This window comes from Balaenoptera musculus, chromosome 8 (genome assembly GCF_009873245.2).
Source record: "Balaenoptera musculus isolate JJ_BM4_2016_0621 chromosome 8, mBalMus1.pri.v3, whole genome shotgun sequence".
Lineage (NCBI taxonomy): Eukaryota > Metazoa > Chordata > Mammalia > Artiodactyla > Balaenopteridae > Balaenoptera > Balaenoptera musculus.
The window spans coordinates 19735039-19757988 of NC_045792.1; the positions used below are offsets into that span (position 1 = coordinate 19735039).

At 35.8% G+C, this 22950-nt stretch overlaps 1 protein-coding gene across 2 annotated transcripts in view; it reads left to right on the forward strand.

Annotated features, from left to right (window-relative positions):
- DDX10 (DEAD-box helicase 10) overlaps positions 1-22950 on the forward strand; it is a 245847-nt gene that overhangs the window by 128448 nt on the left and 94449 nt on the right. For both annotated transcript variants that reach the window (XM_036861635.1, XM_036861636.1), the window contains exons 14-15: positions 13626-13745; positions 16579-16740. In XM_036861635.1, coding sequence (XP_036717530.1) covers positions 13626-13745; positions 16579-16740 — 282 coding nt within the window. The remainder of the gene's footprint in view (positions 1-13625; positions 13746-16578; positions 16741-22950) is intronic.

Genomic DNA, 22950 nt, shown 5'->3' on the forward strand with positions numbered 1-22950 from the left:
TATTTACTAATTAATCCTGAAGGTAACCCTATCGAAAATATGTTATCGTTCCTATTTTACAGATGAGGAAGTTGAAGATTGGGAGGTTAAAAAATCTTGAGCTAGTAAATGATAGAGCTAGGATTTGGACATAGTAATAAGTAGTTCCAAAATTTATGTGCTTAATCTTTATACTGACTTAATAATGAAGCAGGTTTTTTGGGTCAGTTTTCATCTTTTTGTTAATTTGTTAAACTTAACTGTAGAAAATGTTCACCCCTTTAACAAGCTTGTGTGAGTGCTGGCTGGCTGGGTCTAGGCTGGGTCACACAATAAGTGTATATAATTAAGTCTTTGCGTAGCTCTTGTAGAGTTACTCTCTTATCCCTGTACATATTTATTAAGAATAAAAAATTAACAAATTTCTTTGTTGGTGATTTTTAAAATACAACACTGTTATTAAAATAAAACAAACTAGCTATTAACTTCATGAATAACAGAACATGTTACCTTTCCATACTCTGTCCACCCTACTAGATTTGGGAGGCAAAATCTAATTTGACATTAGGAAGCTCTCAATTAATCATTAGATAAATTTATATGAGTTTCCCTTAGCATGATTCTGGGAGGTAGTTTAAAATAAAATAGTGGACAAGGTAAGTAAGATGGAAGCTTACCATTGTTTTCGGATGAACTAGATTTAAAAAAAAAATGAGTACTATTAATGATCCAAAAGCTCCCTGGGAGACAGACATAAAATGTTTTTAGGATGTTCAGAAGACCTGGATGTCCTTCTGTAAAATGGGCTTATTAATTGCTTTAATGGTTGTAAAATTGGGACCATCAATCAAACAACTCTTTAAATAATGAGATTTCTTTGGGCTTAGTTAGCTTTATTCCTTTTCCTTATTAATTTGAATCTGAATGGTAGTGAACTGATTTGTCATTCCCTCCATTATAGCATGAAGATAAGGTCAAAAGGAGTAAGCTTGTTACTTTCCACTTTAAAATTACAAAAATTTAATTCTATTTATTTGCTTAGTTTATTTGGTTTTCTCTGCTGGTTCCCCCATCTTTAAATGAGGGAGTGCCCCAAGACTCTGCCTTAAACTAGTCTCCACCTAAATACATTCCCTAGGCAAACCTAGACGTTGGATTTGTCGATGAATCCAAATACATGTCCTGAACCTCTTCTGCTTCACTTAAACTCCTTTTAACTAGGTGTTTAATATCTTTTGGATATTTAACACCAGTCACTCAGTCACTCAGTCTAAGAACCTAGGAGTTATCCCTGAATCCTCTTTCACCTCCCACATCTACTCTTCTGGCAAGTGTTGTTACTCTTCCTTCAAAATATATCCAGACTCGACCGTGTTCTTCACTTGCTACTCTGATTCAAACCATCTATGACCTTGCATGTAGACTGATAGATTAATATTCTAATTGGTTTTCTTGTTTTTTCTTTGTCCCCCCTTGCTTCTATACAATTTAGTGTCTTCACAACGGGGTGGGGAGGGTGGATAAAAAAAGAGTAAACTAGATCATGTCCTCTTTCTTGCTCAAAACTTGTATTCATTCTGTCATATTCAGGGTAAAATCAGACTCCTTATAGTGTCCTACAAGGCCTTGCCTAATCAGAAATCTTCCTTTGTCTCTGATTACCTCTCTTATCACCCTCCATCTTGCTCACTCTTGTCTGGTCACTAGGAATTTTTTGCTTCTTGAAAATAATAAACTCATTTCTGCTTGTGGGCCTTCAGCACTTATTATTTCCTCTACCTGCAAAGCTTACATAGATTACTGACGACTTCCTCTTTCACATCCTTATGACATTTGCTCAGGTGTCCCCTCTTCAGAGAGGCCTTCTCTGTCTGAAATTTCTCCATTCTACTTCTAGCCCCTTACTCTGCCTTTGTTTCTAGCTGGTAAAGCTCCTTGATATATTTGTGTGTGTGTGTGTGTCTGTGTGTGTTTGTGTGTATGTGTGTGTGTCTGTGTTTTCCGACTAGAATCCAAGCTTCACTATATCCTAAGTGCCTAGGATAGGACTTGGGATATAATAGGTACTTAGTCAGTGTTTGATGTATAAATAACTGAGCTTCCTTTATTCCTTTTAATTATATTTTATCCCTCCTAATCCCACAAGGAATTTGAAGTGGCTTAAGAAATACTTCTAAATGTAATAAAGTAGAAAACATCAGGCATGCAAAATATAGATAGAATACAAATGACTGGTTGGAAATTAAATATGCAGGTCATGCCAGGTTTTACCTGGTTCTTAATATGGATCAGGAATTTGGCTCTGAGGTCTTAAGTGCCAAAATGAAAAGAAGAACACTTTTTCCATATGGAGAAAACATTCTTCTACTTTAGAGAAACACAGCTTTTCCTTGCAATTCAACAACTGTCCTACAGTACATAAAGTAATAAATTTTTTATGGCAATTTTCAATACCTATCTTAAGTAACTGGAGAGATGATGCCAGGGTAAGTTCAGGGAAAGCAACTCTCTAGACACTGATAAGATACTCATACACATTCATATTTGCTCCCTCCCTCTGTGCCTTCCTCCGCCAAAAAAAAATGCATGCATGCTTCTCTGAGTAAGGTGGAGCTTACTTTAACATGATTGTCAAGGTATAGCAGCTGATTTCTGACGAAGCAGTGAATTACAACTTACTGTTCTTAAAATGGTTAGTCCATTCCAAAGCAAGTTAAAAATTATCCAGATGCTATGCCTTCAGTTGAACGAGGCTTAGTGTAGGTGCTCAAATAAATAGCTGATAATAGTACTATTTTGATCAAGTTACTCTGTGATAGTTTGTGGTCTTTATTAGGAAGTTTTGACATCTAGCATCTTAGATTCAGAACTAATGAAGCAAATTATTAGTGAGCTTCATAATATGCTGACTCCAGAAATCTTAATACATGAGTGGAGAATTAATTGCATTTTAATAGAGAAAATTCCCATCAGTTCAGCCTGTTTACTTGATTAGATTGAAATCGAATGTATTTGAAATTAGTTTTAGGTAAATCTTTTATTAGGATCATCACTGAGTTATTAATGATTCAACCAAATCCTTCAAATTATTGTATGATTTAAATAATTCAAGTTTTTGGAGAAGAACCGGTTTAGGATATGTTATAAATAGTATTGGTCAGTGGTAGCCTACTAACTTGGAAATAACCACACTGAGTTCTAAAGATTCATTTCATGTTTTAATATACTCTTTTCTTTTGAACTTACCACCTCTATTCTTATATCTCAGGCATTCTTTTGGTGTAAGGAAGAGAATATTTGGGAGATGGAAGACAGTTATGCATCCTGTCAGTATGTTTTCCCTATTTAGAGTTGATAGTTTGGTTAGGTGTCTGTTAGGGGGAAAAAGTGAATTGGCTGTATGGTGCAGTGTTTTTGCAACACATCACTAATCGGGAGAGGAATTTGTTTTCTTAGAGCTTTTCCTTTCCCTTGTTTCTTCCTTTCTTGTGATTTTGTTTTCAGGTTGTCTCCTTTTATTACTGTAACTGTCTTGACTCTGCACAGCTGTCCTTTTTCTTGTCTATATTATTCCATACATGTTGTCTCTTTTGTCCCCAGTCTTCCCCGAGTCTTGTCACAGAACTCTTATTAGCTCTCTACCACCCCCCAACTTTATTTCACCTCTGTCTGTAATTAGTATTTTCTTTTGCCTAGATTGACATAAAATTCAATTTGTCTTTGTTTTCATTACCAGAAGAGGCCTCTAAAGGGTAACAGTGGAACTTTGAAAAAAGCATTTAGATTGGGATTTTGACCAATATTAATTGCTTATGTGGTTTGGAAACTACATTAATTTTTTAGTAAAAAGAGTAATTTTCCTTGCTGTTTTCTATTAATGTAATTTATTCTTTTAAAAATACATAGGAAAGATAGCAATAGGTGCCCAGTGCAACACACGTTTTCTTTATTTAGTGAATTCGCTATCAAAGGATTTGTTCAAGTAGAAATAGTATTTCAATCTCTGAGAGAGGTTATGGGCTCCAGCATTTGGAAAGTAGACTAAAGGTTCCTACAAACAATGTTTCTAAAGTTTTTTTAATCAGTGACATTGTGGAGTCCTGAGAAGAGCATGAGCTTCAGTGTTTGAGATTATAAAATTTGAGTTTGATGGGTCTGTGTTTAGAACTCCCTCTATCTCTTTTAGCAGGATAATTGTTAAACTTATTTTATTGTCAGTTTCATCACCTGTAAGATGCAGGAAATACCTCAAAAGGGAAGTTGTGAGGAGTAAATGAAATGTAAAACATCTAGCATGGTACCTGGCAGATGGCATCTCTAATTAGCTACTGTTCTATAAACTTCTCAAAGAAAAGTTTAGTGACCTTCTGATCTGCTGGTAAGTCCATCTGGATTGGCACTTGTCATGCATCAGAGCTTAGGACAAATTTCACAATATCATGGCATGGATTAAGGAATAGGCTTTATTGGGAACAGGTGACATTTTATGGGGAAAAGCCAGGATCAGCAAGAAGAAGGTAAGGCATGGGTTTCCCATCCTTTTATTATTCCACACAGAGGCATGCCAGAGGTTTGACAGTCTGCTCAATATAAAGCATAGGTATTTATTCTAGTGAAGGTATCCTGTCCTATATGTTATTCTCTCTTATGTATTAGAATACCTGGTAGATCAACCTCATATGTGAATTGTCACACAGACTACTTGGGAATCAGACAGAATAGTGTGGATGCCTGCAGTCATCTAAGAAATTCATCTGTCCAGCATGTGGAGACCTGGGGCCCATGGGAAGTTGGGTTTGCCCTGCTAAGGGAAGAAGCTCTGGCTTTGTCTAAAGCTGAGTGAGGTCACACAGCCTCTCCTGCTGGGAGAAGGGGATGAAGGAGTGATTCCAGCTCACTGACTAGGCACCCAGAGTGACTCCTGACTGCATTTACAGACAGTTCTACTTCTTGCATCATACTTTATTGTCCAGAGTCAGTGAATCCATTTTCTCAACTAATAAGTGTCAAATGTGAAATATTATATGTTTGTTTATTTTTATGCTATTTAAGTAAGTTGATGTCAGAATAGGTAACAGAAGAATGCATTTCAGAGTCTTTGAATGAACGTTGCTCCCAACAAAAATTGGTCTTGATTTGACCAATCTCAGCTCAGCTTCACAAATAATTATTAGTTTGTCCAGGCACAGTGTTAGGCACTTACTCTAGGATTGAACAACGAGTAAGACAAAGTCCATATCCTCAGGGAGTTTGGTGTGGTGTCTAAGAGGAGTAAAATAGAAGTAGCAGAATTTCTTAAAAATAGAAGTAGAGTATAAGAAAAACCATGAAAGATAATCACCAGAAGACCGAGGGAAGAAAGTGAGAAAAGGTCTCAAAAGACAGCCAGTGTTGAATCTTAAACTTTCCTTTTGTGGGAGAATTTCAAGCATTTTTTAAAAAATTGAAGTATAGTTAATTTACGATGTTGTGTTAGTTTCTGGTGTACAGCAAAGTGATTCAGTTATACATATGCGTGTGTATATATATATTCTTTTTCATATTGTTTTCTGTTATGGTTTATTATGAGATATTGAATACAGTTCTTTGTGCTATACAGTAGGACCTTATTGTTTATATATTTTATTTATAGTAGTTTATATCTGCTAATCCCAAACTCCTAATTTATCCCCCCCCTTCCCCTTTGGTAACCATAAGATTGTTTTCTATGTCTGTGAGTCTATTTCTGTTTTATAAATAAGTTCATTTGTATCTTTTTTTTTTTTTAGATTCCACATATAAGTGATACTTGTCTTTCTCTGACTGACTTAGTATGATAATCTTTAGGTTTATCCATGTTGCTGCAAATGGCATTATTTCATTCTTTTCTATGGCTGAGTAGTATTCCATTGTGTGTATATATATGTGTGTGTGTGTATGGGTATGTGTGTGTATATATATATATATATATATATATATATATATATATATATATATATATACCCATACACACACACAACGTCTTCTTTATCTGTTCATCCATTAATGGACATTTAGGTTGCTTCCATGTCTTGGCTATTGTACGTAGTGCTGCAATGAACATTGCAGTGCATGTATCTTTTCAATTTATGTTTTTCTCCGGATATATGCCCAGGAGTGAGATTGCTGGATCATATGGTAACTCTATTTTAGTTTTTTAAGGAGCCTTCATACTATGCTCCATAGTGGCTGCACCAATTTACATCCCCACCAACAGTGTAGGAGGGCTCCCACTTCTCCACACCCTCTCCAGCATTTATTATTTGTAGACTTTTTGATGATGGCCATTCTGACCAGTGTAAGGTTGAATGTCTCATTGTAGTTTTGATTTGCATTTCTCTGATAATTAGCAATGTTGAGCATCTTTTCATGTGCCTTTTGGCCATCTGTATGTTTTCTTTGGAGAAATGTCTGTTTAGGTCTTATGTCCACTTTTCTGATTGGGTTGTTTGTGTTTTTGTTATTGAGTTGTATGAACTGTTTGTGTATTTTGGAAATTAAGCCCTTGTCAGTTGCATTGTTTGCACATACTTTCTGCCAGTCCGTAGGTTGTCTTTTCATTTTGTTTATGGTTTCCTTTGCTGTGCATCAAGCATATTGATAGCTCCTACATTTTCTAGGTTGTGGATGGGACAGTAGGAAGAAGAGTGATTTAAAAAAATAAAAAGTGTTGCTTGGCTGTGTAGCATAAGGAGTTTGGAGCTTAGCAAAAATTTCATTTTACTTCTTTGGGAAGTGTGGTTTACAGTAGTTTTTAGTAAGTGGTAGTCCAGAATATTACATTTTAGTGTTACAGATTTACTAATGAAATAACAGGGACTCATTCTAAGGTAGGAGAAAAATAAACAAATGAGCAAGAATCTGTCAACACCTTTCAGTCACTGTCAAACTTTTAAAAATGTTTAAGTGCTAAAGAGGGCAGATGGAAATTATATTAATCACTGCATGCTCGGCATGCAATTTACCAGGAAAAAAAAGCACATTGAGAGGCAGAATACTTTTTTCTAGATGTTATGCTTTTGAGAGATTTAAAAAAAATAGAGGTCAGATTTAGTCGTATATCTGGTCCTGCCATTAAAAAAAAAAAAAAGAAAAACACTTTTAAAATGCATTCCTTGAGAAATTCTTTGCGTTTTAAGGAAAACTGTTTGTTGTTGACCAGCTTTTGATTTCTATTTTATGGAGCTTTTGAATATTGTTTAGGAAAATTATGATTCTCAGAGGAAAGTGTGGTCTCTGAGATGTTTCTAAGATATTTTATTAGTTATACGTGGTATTAAGATAAGACCACAAACTAGGTTTTGGGGTTTTTTTTTTGGTGATCAATATAGGTTTTATTTTTGTTGTTTTTAAGTGTAATTGATTTACAATATTATATTAGTGTCAGGTGTACAACATAGTGATTCAGTATTTTTATATATCACGAAGTGGTCACCACAGTAAGTCTGGTTACCATATGTCAAAATTAAAAAAAAAAGTTATTACAGTATTATTGGCTATATTCCCTATGCTGTACATTACATCCTGCAACTTATGTATCTTATAGCTGGAAGTTCTTACCTCTTAATTCCCTTTATTTTGCCCACCCCTCTACCCCAGGACTTAGAGTTCCAGCCCTAACCTTGCTGGTATTGTTGTGTGATCTTGAAAACCTCTTAACTTCTACATATACAGGTGCATGCAGTGTTATTTTTCTAGGTGATCTTGGCCTTTTCATCCTTCCAGGTTCTGTATTTAATAATGCCAGTATTTAAAAATCACCATTATATGGCTTTGCATACCACTATTTTATAAATGGTGTATTTTTAAGAATATCCAATTTTAAATGACTGGACATAATCCAAGCACATTTTGTTGACGTGTACATGTAGGCTGGCCTTTGACCTTTCATTTGGTACTTTTTGCTTAGCTAACTTTTGTATACAACAGAAGGCAGAGCTTGGAAACTTGATGTATGTGTAGTTGTGAACATGGCTTGGACTGGACGTGGTAGTGATGTTATTATTCTCTCTCAGTTAAGATACATCCCATTCATGTCTTGTGATTTACTAGTGTTAACCAATTTAGAAAAATGGCAGACACTGGAACCGTGGAAGGTGGTAGAGAAGTAGACAGCTTAGTTGCTTTCCCCAAGAGAGTATACCTTAGTGTCATATTGTTTCTAGTAGTTTCATAAGTGCTGCCCCAAGTCTTTTAACTTAGTTTATTACCACCAGTAGCAGTGATTGCCTTGTCTTGGGAGTTTGGGAGGTTGGCATCAACATCTCTTAAATGTCTTAAAATGGCCTGTCAAAATTGGCTTAACTAACTAGGTACCAAGGCCAGTTTGAGTTTAGTATATATCTTTTTTAAAAAAAGAATCACAAATATTTCATAATAAATATTTTGTCATTGCTGCTTAATATATTGTAGTGCTCAGTAACCATTCTCATTACTTTATACATTGAAATTGCAGTTCACAGACTACAGTGAAATTAGTAGTGCATGGCCTTATTAACCATACAGAATAGAGAAAGAGAAAGATTAACATTTACTTATGGTTTGCTTCTTAATATAAGATGGACTTAATTGTATATTAAGCTAGCTCCTTAATATACAAGGACTGATCTAACCTTAAAGTAAATGAGGAACTTTGTTGGGCTATGTAGGCTCTCATCTATATGATTTTGTGTTTAGAATAAACACACATTATTTATAAAATTTAAAAATTTGGAAGGATTTGTAGAATGGGTCATTTAGGCAATCTTTTAGATATAATTTATGAAGTGTCAATATCAAGTAATGAGACAAGTATCTCATACAAATAAATTCTATAACAGCTATGATTCTCATCAGAAAGGAGGTAGGGTTGGGGTCTTGTAATTTGAATAGAATATTCTTAGCAATGATCTTTTGGTTAAGATGCCAAAAGCATAGGCAACAAAAGCTGAAATAAGCAAAGGGACTACATCAAACTAAAAAGCTCTACACAGCAAAGGAAACAAGTTAAAAAGGCAATCTATAGAATGGGAGAAAATATTTACAGATGATGTATCTGATAAAGGGTTAATATCTTAGATATATAAGGAACTCATACAACTTAAAAACAAAAAACCAAATAATCATATTTTAAAATGGGCAAACAACCTGAATAGACTTTTTTCCAAAGAGGATATACAAATAGGCAATAAGTACATGAAAATGTGCTCAACATCACTCATAATCAGAGAAGTTTAGATAGCTTTAAAATAGATTGTCAAATAGTACATCCTTATTTTATACTGTAAAATTAAAATTTGTGAATAATTGTAGTTCAGCAAATATAGAATGATTAAGGATTAAGTTTACATGGCAGGCAGTTATGCTTTTTTTAGAAAAAAGTAATAAACAAGTTCTAGTAGGGTTTGGTTATTTAGGCAGCAGAAATATCTGAAGTTAAGTACATTTGGACTTTGGGGCAATAGTGTTTATAAATGTTACAAAAGGCCCTTATCTTTAGCATGAGGGCATAATAGGTATCCTCTAAGGCTCCCACCAGGATTGATAGTTCTTTATTTTGTTGGTTTTCTTCACTTTTAGATACAATTTCTATTATAAACTATTAATTATTCAGTGACACACATGGAGCTACTTTAGGGAAAGATAAAAATCTGATTTCTTTGGAGTATCTTTCCCTTTAATTTTAACTTTCATCTCCTTATGGTTTTGTTTTTCATTGTTTTGCAATAATACTTTTATTTTATCCTCTATGATATCTAGTAATGTTTATACTAAGGTAGGTTTTTTTCATTGATTGTATTTTGAATCTTCTTGTAGCCAATATTAACTAACGTGGCCCTTTTGATAGGAACTGTTATTGTGTTTGTAACTGTTCTCGTTGTTCTTTTATCTTCCAAGTTATTCATGGCAACCTGCTACAGCTATCACTATCGAGAATGACTTGATGCTTTGTCAGCTTTGTATTTTATGACAGTTTTCCTCTTGGCATTTTATTTTAAAGTATAGCATACATGTTGTGGAAGAAGTGCAAATAGAAATGAAAATTGCATTTTGATGTTTTATGTCTTGTCAGGAAATCTTTCATTATACTTTGTGACTGCTGCAAATTTCATTCTTGTACCAATAATATAAAGGCTTATAGTCAAAATATAACTCTTGCCTAGCAATAGGTATAATTTATATTCTTTTGTGACAATGTATGGAAATGTAAAGTATTATTGAGTACTTTCCCCCTTGTTCAAGAGCCAGTGTTTTAAGAAAAGTAAGACCTGCATTTTAAGGAGTTAAATTCATTTTTAAAAAGTCTTTTAGTTGGAAAAGTATTAAGTATGGCACAAACCTAGAAAACCCAGAAAATTTTATTATTTAAAAAAATTAATTTTATAAAAATTAAAAATATATGCCTGGCAAAAGCCAAAAACAAAGCAAAACAAAAGAATATTACCCTGTATGGCAGAAGTATAAACATAAATGATGAAGTAAGAGAAAATATTGAAGCATCTTTAATCAATGAAGAAATTTCACAAATTAATAAATGAAATTCCAGGAATTCATTAAAAATACTGGCAAAGAACATATACAGTGCACTGAAAAATAAATGCCTTTGCAGAGATGTTCTGCTATGTTTAAAATACAAATGCAAATTAAAACTTCCCTGAGATATTATTTTTTCACCTAGTTGACTGGTAAACATAAAGCCTAATATTATATTGGGTTGGCCAAAAAGTTTGTCTGGGTTTTTCCCTAAGATCTTACAGAACTTTTTGGCCAAAGCAATACTTTGTTTGAATAGATAAGGAGAAGCAGTTACTCTCAGATTTTTGATTGGGTTATAAATTGTATAACTTCTCTGGAAATATCTTTCAAAATTTAAATACACATAGTCTTTGACCAAGTGCTTTAAGTTTTAGAAATGTATCCTAGATAGATAAATACACATGTATATGAAGGTGTAAATACAAGACTGTTCACTGCAGGGAGGGCTCTTTTAGTAACTTGTTGCTCTTCATATGTACCTCAGTGTGGGTAGAATGTCTCTGGAAGGGTACAGAAAAAGCTAGTAGCAATGCTTGCTTCTTGGGGCATAAACTGAGATAGCCGGAGAGGACATAAATGCAGCTTTTTTTTTTTTTTTAGAATAATTCTTTATTTTTATTTATTTATTTTTGGCTGTGTTGGGTCTTCGTTTCTGTGCGAGGGCTTTCTCTAGTTGTAGCAAGCAGGCGCCACTCTTCATCGCGGTGCGCGGGCCTCTCACCATCACAGACTCTCTCTTTGCGGAGCACAGGCTCCAGACGCGCAGGCTCCAGACGCGCAGGCTCAGTAGTTGTGGCTCACGGGCCCAGTTGCTCCGCGGCATGTGGGATCTTCCCAGACCAGGGCTCGAACCTGTGTCCCCTGCATTGGCAGGCAGATTCTCAACCACTGCGCCACCAAGGAAGCCCATAAATGCAGCTTTTTAACTGAATATCCTTTACAGAATAAATAAGCATGTGTTACCTGCTAAAATTAATATTCAAAAGAATGACACTGAACTAAAACTTTCTTATAAGCCATATGTGAAATACGCCATCAGTGGACACACAGAAGGTATTTGTTCATCACCAGTGTGTCAGTAATGCAGCAGTGTTTGGGTGTTTGCTACTCCATTCAAACATCTGTCCCTCAAGAGGAAGTTTTCTTTGACTTCCTCTCCTCACCCTAGACTAGCTAGGGCAGGCACCCTATTAAAGATTTATTCATCCTCTGTATTTTGTCTGAGCACTTACTACATCTGTGATTAAATAGTTAATGTTTAATGTTTTTTTCCCCCATTGTTAGAGTTAGGTTCATTGAGGGTCTTTCACTGCTGGGGCAGTATGTACTATGATAACTTGTGTTTTGATAACAGTGCATATTTGAATGAGTGAGGATTAATTCTAGAGTATCAGAGCAAAGCCACAGCCTATTAGGAAATTACAATAAACATGTCTTCTCACCCATGTTGACATTTCTGTTCCTTCTTTCAGTGGCTTCCCTAAACAATTCCCTGAACAAACAATTTAACCTTTTTTTTGTGGGGAGGAGGGGGAGATCACAGATCCCTTTTAGAAACCATGATAATCATAAAACTGCGGAGATGCAAATACCCCCAAATTTTGTTACATAATTTCAGTAGTATCATGGATTTCCCTAAACCTCTTGATGTAGACCCACATCACTCCAAGGTTTCACTCTGCAGGATTGATTCTTCTGACTGACTATTATTTTATTCTGACAGTTTTTGGTGTCTTTGCTTTTTTGACCGTTTCTCTTGTTCCTAGGACTGGGCTTTTGTATTTTATTACAGTAAATTTCAAGCATACAGAAAAGTTGAAAAACTGTACTTTGGATACCAAAATATCCATCACTCCTATTCTATAATTAACTTTTTGCCATATCTCCTTTCTCATGTAATTTCCCATCAATCCATTCATTATCCTTTTTTTATTTAATGCATTTCTGAGTAAGTTGTTAACATCATTACCCTTTCTTCCATGTACTTCAGCTTGCCTGGCATTAACTTAAAGTTCAGTATTGTTTACAAGATTCTTCTTTGAGGTAGAAATTTATATACAGTGAAATGCACCAATTTTAAGTGTAACATTTGATGAATTTTGACAAGCGTATACGCCTGTGTAACTCAAACTCCTATCGAGATGTAGACCGTTATCATCACCCCCAGAAAGTTTGCTCCTGTTGCTCCTCAGTATTTTTTGTGCTTTATTTAAGTGATAACTTACTCCTGTTTAATTGTTATTTTTACATCATGATGATTCTCTCAGATTTGCACTGTTTGATCAGCATTGTCTCTATCATAAGCTGAGGGTTGGTGACAGAGTATCAGCCAACCCAGGATCCTTAAGAATCAGCCTAGACATAAAACCAAGAAGATCCAGTAGGAGTCAGTAACATAGTCTCCAACCTGGTGGTTGTGTTGGTGGTGTTTGCAGGGTAAAAGAGGGGTAGGAGGAATGACTGGGTGGGAGGAAGTCTTATTAGTGCCCTGTGTTCACAGGGTACACTACAGGGAGAAATTTATTTTGGTTGACAAACTTCCTGTTCAAGAACTCTTACTCGATCTCAGCTTTGAACACAGCTTAGTTATCATAGGATGTTTTCCAGTATTCATATAGTGAATTACTGTAATGGGAGGAAGATTGTTGAGTCACAAACAATGTATTGGAGTCATTTTGCTTTCCAGGGAAACATTTTCCTAGTCTAAAATTTTAAGTGTGTGCTTGGAAGTTAGAGCTATTTTTAAAATGTGCTGTTTTTAGCTGGAAGATAGCTTGCTTTATCTTACATGTCCATTTTATCACATTATCATGTAGTTTCTGATGCTTTAACATTATCGGGATAGCACAGTTTTAGTAACAGAAGAAATTTAAGGTTATTTACGTCTCACATTCACATTCAAACTTAAACCCCTTTAGCATTGGGGGGGGGTCATTAGTTAATAAGTCTAATAATTTTATTTCTCGACAGCAGTTTTGGTGCTTCTCATTAGCCAAGGAGCAATAAACACGCTCTGTTTTGGAAAGTGTATTGCCAGTGTTAAATTGTTAATATAAAATTGTAAATATAAAATTTACCTAATCATCTGTGTTTTTTTGTGTATTCTCACACAGAAGAAAGAACCTTCTAAATCCAGTGTGGAGAAAAAAGTGACCAAGGTTGCAGAAGCAAAAAAAGTAATGAAGAGAAATTTTAAAGTAAATAAGAAAATAACATTTACTGATGAAGGAGAGGTAAGATTCTGTAAATGCTTCATTTCTGAGGTACATTCCAAGTATTAGAAAGAGTTTGACTCTCCTGCTGACTTGCCATTCTTTAATAAGAAAAATAATGTTTTTCTAAAGCACTTGGGCAATTCCTTTCATTGTTACTGTAGGTAATTGGTCAGCTCTGCATCTGTAGGCAAGAATGACTTTCTGACAATAAGCTGGGTTACTTTCTGGTAATAACAACAGAGTTGGTTTTGAACTTTACAAATCCTGTTTTTATAGATAAGACTTTCATGTCATGGGGTCCATCTGTTAACATGCTCTATGGGAACATGCTCAAGGATAGTAACACAAGTACTGGCCACAGCTTCTTTTGCTTGACTCTGGAAAGCCTCTGCTCTGTGGTTCCTCAATTTTAGATGCCATATTGGCATGTTTTTTACTTACTGGCCTGCTGTGGGAAGGAATTCCCTGCTTTAAAATAACCTCGGACATATAGGTGCCTGGTTTTCATTTCACCATTACCTGGTCTCAGTGTAAATACATCCCAATAGAGTAGGAAAGGGGTTACCACTCACAGATTGCTCATGAAAGATCACTCTATTAGATAATAATATCTTCATTTTAAAGAGAAATATATCTAGAATGTCAAGTGACTCACCTAAGGAGTGATGGCTAGAGTCAGTGGTCATAGCAGGATCTTCTGAATATTGTCTCTGTTTCACTCTCACCAACCTACAGGTTTCCCCATTCATTCTGATATAGCACTCAGCACCCCATGCCCACCATGATCTCATTTCCCTTGCCCTATGTTTATTTTTTCTTCATAGCACTTATTATGAGACTTTACATTCTGTATTTATTTGGTGGTTGTCCATTTCTTCCATTCCAGTGGGATGAGGGAAGGTATTTCTATTTCACTGGGTTGAGAAAAGCTACATGAGGGAAGGTATTTGTTGGCTATGTTTACTACTCTTTCCTCTGCACTTAGAATAGTGCCTAACAAATAGTTAGCCCGCAGAAAAAGTCTGTTCTAATACCCCAGTAAAATAACAGAGCTTTTTATACTGACTATAATGTATCACATCAGATAGTTCATCATTATTAATAAAAATGCTTCCTGCATAGTCTGTATTCAGTGGAGTGTGTTTCCTTTTAATTCTGAAGTTAACAAAGATTTGCACATTACTTCGGGGAAGAGGGCTTTGTTTTAGAAGCCCAAATTTGCACTAGTAATATGGAGTAAAATGGTGTATAAACCATACGAAAACTAACAAAATAGAATGTAATTCAGCGTGTTGAAGTTGCAGAGGAAGCCTATATAATTGGAAAATACGAATCTTTGTGAAATTACTGAGAAGAGGTCAGCACCTGAGAAACAGGCTAGACCAGAAAATAGTTGTAGTATTACATCGATGCTCACTGTAAAAGATTAGTGCTGTTAGCATAATGAGGTTCCTTACTGTGCTACTAAATTTAACTGTACGTATTCTACCCATTAGCTTCAAGTTGAGTGTAAATCCTTAACTGTAAAATGTTTCAATGTAAACTTATTGCTGATAGGAGCTCTGTGTGGCTGGCAGCCGCTGCACTGAAACTTCTGATCTAAAACTCTGAAAGAAATGCTACCATTTGTTCAGTCCACAGAGGGATGAATTTTTTTCACTCTGATAGAAAAAGGAGTGAAGAGTCAGAGCAGTGGATGCGTTCTTACTGTCACAGCGCATCCCTTTCACTGCTTCCTCAGTGCCGGTGACTGCTAGCATGGCTACTCATGCATTTGTGACCCTTGTTCGTTGCTTCAAGCTGCAACTCTGTCGGAATCTCATCTTGGAGAATGTGGTGGTGACAGGAGTGAGAGGAGGCACTAATACCTGTGATGTGTGTGCCTGCAACTTCCATTTGCCTGCCGTTTAATTAGCAGTCTTCCAGAAACTGTGGCAGCTGCTTAAGTCCTCCTGGCAACCAGTTATTAGGCAAAACAAGAAAATTGTTTTTGTCTAAACTGTCTAGAATTTTACTGTGTTAGGCCCGGAAGATTATTAAGTCAGACAACCCTTATTTTTCAGGTAATGACACTGATGTCCAGAGATTAAGTAATTCATTCAGGATTATGCACTGGGCTAGTGAAAAAGCCAGGACATTCAGACAGGTCTCCTGACTCCCAGATCAGTGCTCTGACTTCTTTGTCACCTTGTTGCTAACATAAAAAGTTTGTGTAAAATTGGGTAGATCTGAGCAGGCTTGTGAAACCCAAACTAACTTTCTCCTTTACGCTTAAGTTAGTTATGTCAGTTTGTATGTGCGGTATCAGCTGATACGTGATTCCTCAGTCAATTTTGAGCATCTCATGTGTGCCAGATAATGTGTTGGGTTCTGAGGACCCATGAATAAGGCATATGGCTGCCCTCAAGGAGATTAGTGATTAATTTACAGGAAAGTAGAACAACCCAGTGTGGTGAGAGAGGTGTTACAGGAGGTACACCAAGGTGCCATGGCAGTGGCGGGGCTGCACTCTGGCCAGCCTGGGTACTGCCCTGTGCGGGTCATTTGGAGCTGAGTTGGTGGAGTACAGCATACTAAGAACACTGAAATGATGTTGAAGCAACTACCTTCTCCTCCAAATTATTTAATGAAAATTTCCTTTAATCCTGCTCTCATGAGTTATGGCAGCATTACTTTGTCCTGACTGGGAAAGTCTTTTCTGTGACTTGCTCACTTTTATTATAAAGCTTGTTAGAAAGTTTAAGAAATGTAGGTTGTAAGGCAGAAAGTATGTATCATTATGCGAAGGAAAGTGGTGTTCTGTTACTATTCCTTGTCTCCTGCCGCATACTCACCTTTTTCCTCTCTGCAGTTGGTTCAGCAGTGGCCACAAGTGCAGAAGTCTTTCTCCAAGGATACTGAGGAAGAGGACGATGCTGGTGGTATTGACTTAGATAAAGCAAAGGAAAGGCTTCAAGAAGAGGACAAATTTGACAAAGAAGAATATAGGAAGAAAATTAAGGCAAAGCATCGGGTAAGCTTTCCATCTTGAATTAATACTGAGTGAAATTTAATATGTCCTAAATATATGTATATGTTCATTAGATATTCTTTAGTAACCAAGTTACTTATTGTTTCTTTAACCTTATTTTTCTGTGGCTACTTTGTTGTTTTCTCTAGTCCTTCTTTTCCCTTCTGCTGGTGGAGTCTTTGTATATTAACTATTTCTGAGAATGTCACCTAATCTGCTTTTGGTTGAGGTGACCCAAATTATAGTGATTTTTTTTTCAAATAAGTTTTAATTTGGAGATAACTGTAGTTGCACATGTAGTAGTTAGAAGTAACAGAGAGAGATCTGTGTGCTCCATTTCTATAACTTTGTCATTTCAGGAATGTTATATAGATGAAACTGTGTAGTATGTAGCCTTTTAAGATGGGTTTTTTCACTCAACACTCCATTCTTTCTGTTACTGAGTAGTGTTCCGTGGTGTGGATGAGCACAGTTTTGTTTCACGTTTCACCCATTTGAGCAACATAAGTGTTGTTTCCAGTTTCGACTTAATAGTTAAATTTCTTTCCATAAGCGATTACTTGGTAATAGATATTAGATTAAATTTACTATATTAAGAAAAAAAATAAGGAAACCTTGTGAGAGGGAGTGCTTCCACTTAGGCATATGCCCTATTGGCCTTAAACTTGGCAGTTTTCAATTATCATTGAAACAGAAAGGGTTACTCCATTCTGGTCACTCATGATATTACTGTCCTTTCACACTACTTAAAAGTGGACATTTCACTGGATAAATGAATCAGTTAATGAACTAAAGCAGATTTACATTTTTTAAGAAGTTTCTGCAGCATGCCCTTGAGACAATGAATGATCTCAGGGTAACACAGTATCATATGCAAGAATCACTGCTATAATGTTGGGCTGGCCAAAAAGTTCGTTCCAGTTTTTCCATAAGATGTTACAGAAGAACCAGAACAAACTCTTTGGCCACCCATATTAAGTTCTGTACCAAAAAATTTAAGCCTTGGATGTGGACATTATTAACTGTATCCTGAGGAGGTTCTCATAGTTTTTGACTCCTGTTGACCTTGTACTATTTAATAACCCAGTAAACTTTTTTTTTAATACAGCAGCAATTCTCATTTCTTTAAGATTTGATACAGCTTCCCAGTAGCATTTAATAAATAAGAAAACGTAGATATTGAAGATAGCTTTCAAGGATGGAAACGAATGTGGGAAAAACGTTCCAGAAATATGGAGAACAAATGAACCTGAAATATACTGGTTACAGTTTTTGGGTATTTATGTTATTGAGAGAACTAAACATCTCCTGTATTGCTGCTTTTAGTACAGTACTTTAAATGGAAATTTGGTGTTAATAATTTGTTACTAAAATTTTTTTTAAGTGTCAGCAGCTTGCCATGTTTCTGCTTATAGTCTTCTTAGAGTATGTGTCCAACATAAGAACATTTTACCTTTAAATTGTAGCCAGCAGTAAAAGGAATATGGAGAATTTACATAAAATCAAGCCCCCCCCCACCCCGCCACCTGCTTCCCCTTTCTTATCTTCCCTTTCACTCCTTTTCCCAATGTGTGGAAGTTACTACTGTATCCAGGTTGTAGAATATTTTTTCTGAAAAATTTAGGAACTTAATTTCAAATTGACTGTTGTATATTTATTACACAGTGTTTGTGTGCTAGGCTCTGCCTTAGGCAGTGAAGACGGAATATTTAAAATACATGGGTTCCTCTATCCTCAGGAAGATTATTATAGTTAAATCATAGTTAACTATGGGCATTCTGTCACTGCACAGAAGCTTTTTGTGCCCCAATTTTTTTACATTAAAATTTTTGAAATGAATAATCTCTTTACATTTTTCCAAAATCAAGAGGGATAAAAAAGTTAATGTTGAGAAGTCTTGCTTCTGCCCATACCTGTCATTTTTATTCATCCCTCCACCCCAGAGGTAACTTTTTATTAATTATTAATGTATCCTTATAGTTTCTTTATGCAAAGACTAGTAAATAGAAATACATATTCTTGCTTTCTCCCTTTGTCACATGAAAGGTAGTATACTGTAGATTGTTCTATACTATTTCATTTTCACTTATTTTTGAGATTTTATGTAAATCATTTTCTTTCCTTTGTACCATTGTTAAAACATAGCATATGATTTTAAAACTATCACTGTGATTGTCTCACAGCAAGGTTGAACAGAGCAGTTTGGGGCTGACACAATTGTGAGAGAAATCACAAGAGCTTTCCATGCTACTGGTTTTGAACCAGTTCTCTATAACTAAAATAGGTATAAGGTCTTTTTAAAACAAGTCAAAACTTGTTGTTTTATATAAAATAAGTATATACTACACAAGGTGGCCCATGGCATACTTTCTATATTGGAGGTTGAAAATATTATGTAGCCTAAAAAGAACACAAAGAAGTAACCGAAATAGTCTTCTCTCTATTCAACTTTAATGTAAATGCTACCTGGCACAAATATGATTCGTTTCTTGGTATTTTCATCAGTAAAGTTATTATTTAAACACATATAAGTATTTGTGTATTAAATTAGTGAAAATTTCATGTTTGTGAGCACTTAGTATGTTTATTACAATAGCATACATAAGATACAATACAGGTGCTCAAATCAATTATTTACCAAGCTGCAATGGACTGGATTTCTACCTAGAAGGCATATGGAATATCTTTTTCAAATGGCAAGTTTTAACATTTGGCATAATGTTTGGTGGAAAGAGTGTTGTGCTATAACAAGTTGGAATACTTGCATTTGAGTCCTGAGTCTAGCATTACCTAGTCCATTTGGGATCACCAGTCACCAGTTTGGATTGCACTTTCCTATTCTGAAAAATGAGGGAGTGAGAATGGGGGTTAATACCAAGTGATCAGAGAGATCCTCTGGCTCTCTGTGTATAGGTAAGATGTGAGAATAAAATGATCCTTTCCTGTCTGAAAAATGGAATTTTAATTTGTCGTTTTTCCCTGCTGACCAGTCGGGTTCCGTGCTTGATGATAAGGCTTCCTTCTTGTTCACTTATTTTTCCAATGGTTACTAAAATTTTACCTTAAAAAGTAAATATATTCTTTTTTTAAAAAATTTATTTATTATTTATTTATTATCTATCCTTGGCTGTGTTGGGTCTTCGTTTCTGTGCGAGGGCCCTCCCTAGTTGCGGCAAGCGGGGGCCACTCTTCATCGCGATGCGCGGGCCTCTAACCATCGCGGCCTCTCTTGTTGTAGAGCACAGGCTGCAGACGCGCAGGCTCAGCAGTTGTGGCTCACGGGCCCAGTTGCTCCGCGGCATGTGGGATCTTCCCAGACCAGGGCTCGAACCCGCGTCCCCTGCATTGGCAGGCAGATTCTCAACCACTGTGCCACCAGGGAAGCCCCAATATATTCTTTTTTTTTTTTTTAATTTATTTTTATTTATTTATGGCTGTGTTGGGTCTTCATTTCTGTGCGAGGGCTTTCTCCAGTTGTGGCAAGTGGGGGCCACTCCTCATCGCAGTGCGCGGGCCTCTCACCATCGCGGCCTCTCTTATTGCAGAGCACAGGCTCCAGACGCGCAGGCTCAGTAATTGTGGCTCACGGGCCCAGCTGCTCCGCGGCATGTGGGATCTTCCGGGACCAGGGCTCGAACCCGTGTCCCCTGCATTGGCAGGTGGATTCTTAACCACTGCGCCACCAGGGGAGTCCCCCAATATATTCTTAATCCTGCACAGTTTATTTTATTTTAATTGCATTAGCTGAACACATTATTGGTTTTAAAATCATATTTTTTTTCTTAACACAAAACTGTGAATGAGGAATGTGCCTGAAAGACTTTTACGTATGAAAAGAAAACTCCATAAAATCTGTAACATAATTCTGTATTTGATACATATTATGACACATATTATATTTTTAAAAATATGTATCAATTTTAGAAGCTTTTTTGAGCTTAAAAATCTTTCAGCATGTTTAAAATAATTGTATTTCATGATTATATTTTTGGTTTAAGAGGATAAACTAGTTAATATATAAGTTATATATAGGTGAATATATATAATCATTAGTCTTAATGACTCTGTTTGAAAGTAGTTGTTTGTTCTTGCTGTTTAAAATTAACAGCCTCACACCATAGCTTCTAATATGCACTCAGTCTTTGTATTGTAGGTCTCAGCTATTCATTTATTCCCACCTGTTTTTCCTCCGTGCTGTAACACCTGTCCTTGACTCATTTTTCATCTACCAAGTTTTGAAATCTGTGTAATTTCTACTGTGACTCAAGTAAATATCTTTGTCCTAAAGATTTAGAAACTGAACTATAGAATTTTAACTAGTTTATAGCCAAAAAAAAAAAAAAGCAAAAGAAAAAATAAAGGCAGTACAGTTTATGACATCACTGGGAGTGGAACTCAGCTGCCCGCTTGCTGGAACTTAGCCACTCGCTCTGGGGACTTCAGGAGCCCTTGCATAACTGCTTTGGATCACCCAGTCCATAGCTTTGTTTCTCTTCATGAGTCTTCATTGTAGTCATTAAGCATCATTTTCTTCTGAGACCATTCTGGTCTTTCTCTTTCCCTGGCAATTTATAAGTAACTATACTTAATTAGGCCTGTTACTGTTTTCTTTGCTAAACCTCTTGAAACTATTTATCAGAAGTAAAATTATAGCAAAAGCTATATTTTTACATATAAAACCATTAGTAAATTACTAAGTTGTAAAGGCGAAAGTGCTGCTTTTGCATGGAAACAGTGTGTTTTCTGGTAATTCAGTCAGAACTGTGAAAGATGGGCCATGGATCATATCATTGAAAGGTTTTTACTTAAATGGAATGAAAAATCGGCTCTGTGCTGTTATGTCACTCATTCTTAGCTCTGAAAGATAGCTTGTGTTAGTGTGATAATATCTGCTGTAACAGCTGAGAGTGGAGAGAAGCAATTCATTATGAGATTCTCTTTCATTTCTTTGAAATTTGCTTTGAGTGCTTTATCCATTTTGGATTGTATATTTAGGTGACATGTTCATAATGTGTCTCTGGACTGTTTGCAAAGTTGCTCTGGGTTCTACTTAACTACTAGCATGAATATTAGAACATTAAGAAAGAATTAAAGGGACTTTTTAGAAAATCTGTTTTGTTTTGTTGTTGTTTACACAGAATTGAGTTGGCATGGAACCCAGGTATCTTAAACATAAATTTATTATGATAGTCAAGAAGGAGGGAAGCTGTAATCAGGCATCTTAGGAATAATAATAACAAGTAGCAGTTAGTTAACTGGGCCCTGCACTAAGCATTTTTTATGTGTCGTATTATATGCTAACAATTAACTTCTGATATAAGTGGGTTAGCCTCATTTTATTAATGATAAAACTAAGACTTATAAGGGTCAAGTAATTTGTCCAAGGCCCCACAGCTTATAAAAGCTTACAAATAGTAGCCCTGGGACTCTTACCAAGGTCTTTGTTTCTCTACACACTGTTTTTAACTATGTAGCTGCTACCTATCTCATACCAATAGCCATTCTCTTACAACAGGATAACTCTGAAGCAATGAATCAAAAGGTAGAGGATGACAGCTGGAGACGAGGATTTTGAAGAAGGAATGACACATAATAGAAATTGTTCATGTTTCCAGAGCAAGGTCATTGGTCTAAAATAAATTTAGAATAAAATAAGCATTGAGGTTAGTAGTTTAGTTTAGGACCACATACTAACATTACCTTTCCCTGAATGTTCATTGCATAGCTATATAGTTACTAGTACCATAATCCATTTTTAAGAAGGTATGGCCATTTAAGCGTCTAAGGCATTGTCAGAGACTGGTCTAGCTCATATGAGCTTATGAAGTTTTACTAATGTCAGAAATGTCATCATGGGGAGACATGTATCCCATACTTAATTCTAAAATTCACTTTATGAATAAAGCTTATTTATGGGGGAGGAAAGGAGATTCTCTTCTTGTACAACCATCCTACTACCTGTCCCCTTCCTACTACCATCACAACCGGATTTATTATAAAAAAGGAACCAGCCTATTACTATAGAACCTTTGCCTATAATTTAGAGATGTCTACCTGGGAGGTTTCTCTTCTTATTCTCATGAGCTTATAGCATCTTGTGATAGTCAGTCCAACATCTGGGTATTTGGGCCTTTTTTCATATCCAGCATCCAAATGAGATAAATACTCAAGATTATATAGGTCTTATCCACTTTGTGGCAAGTCTTTGACCTG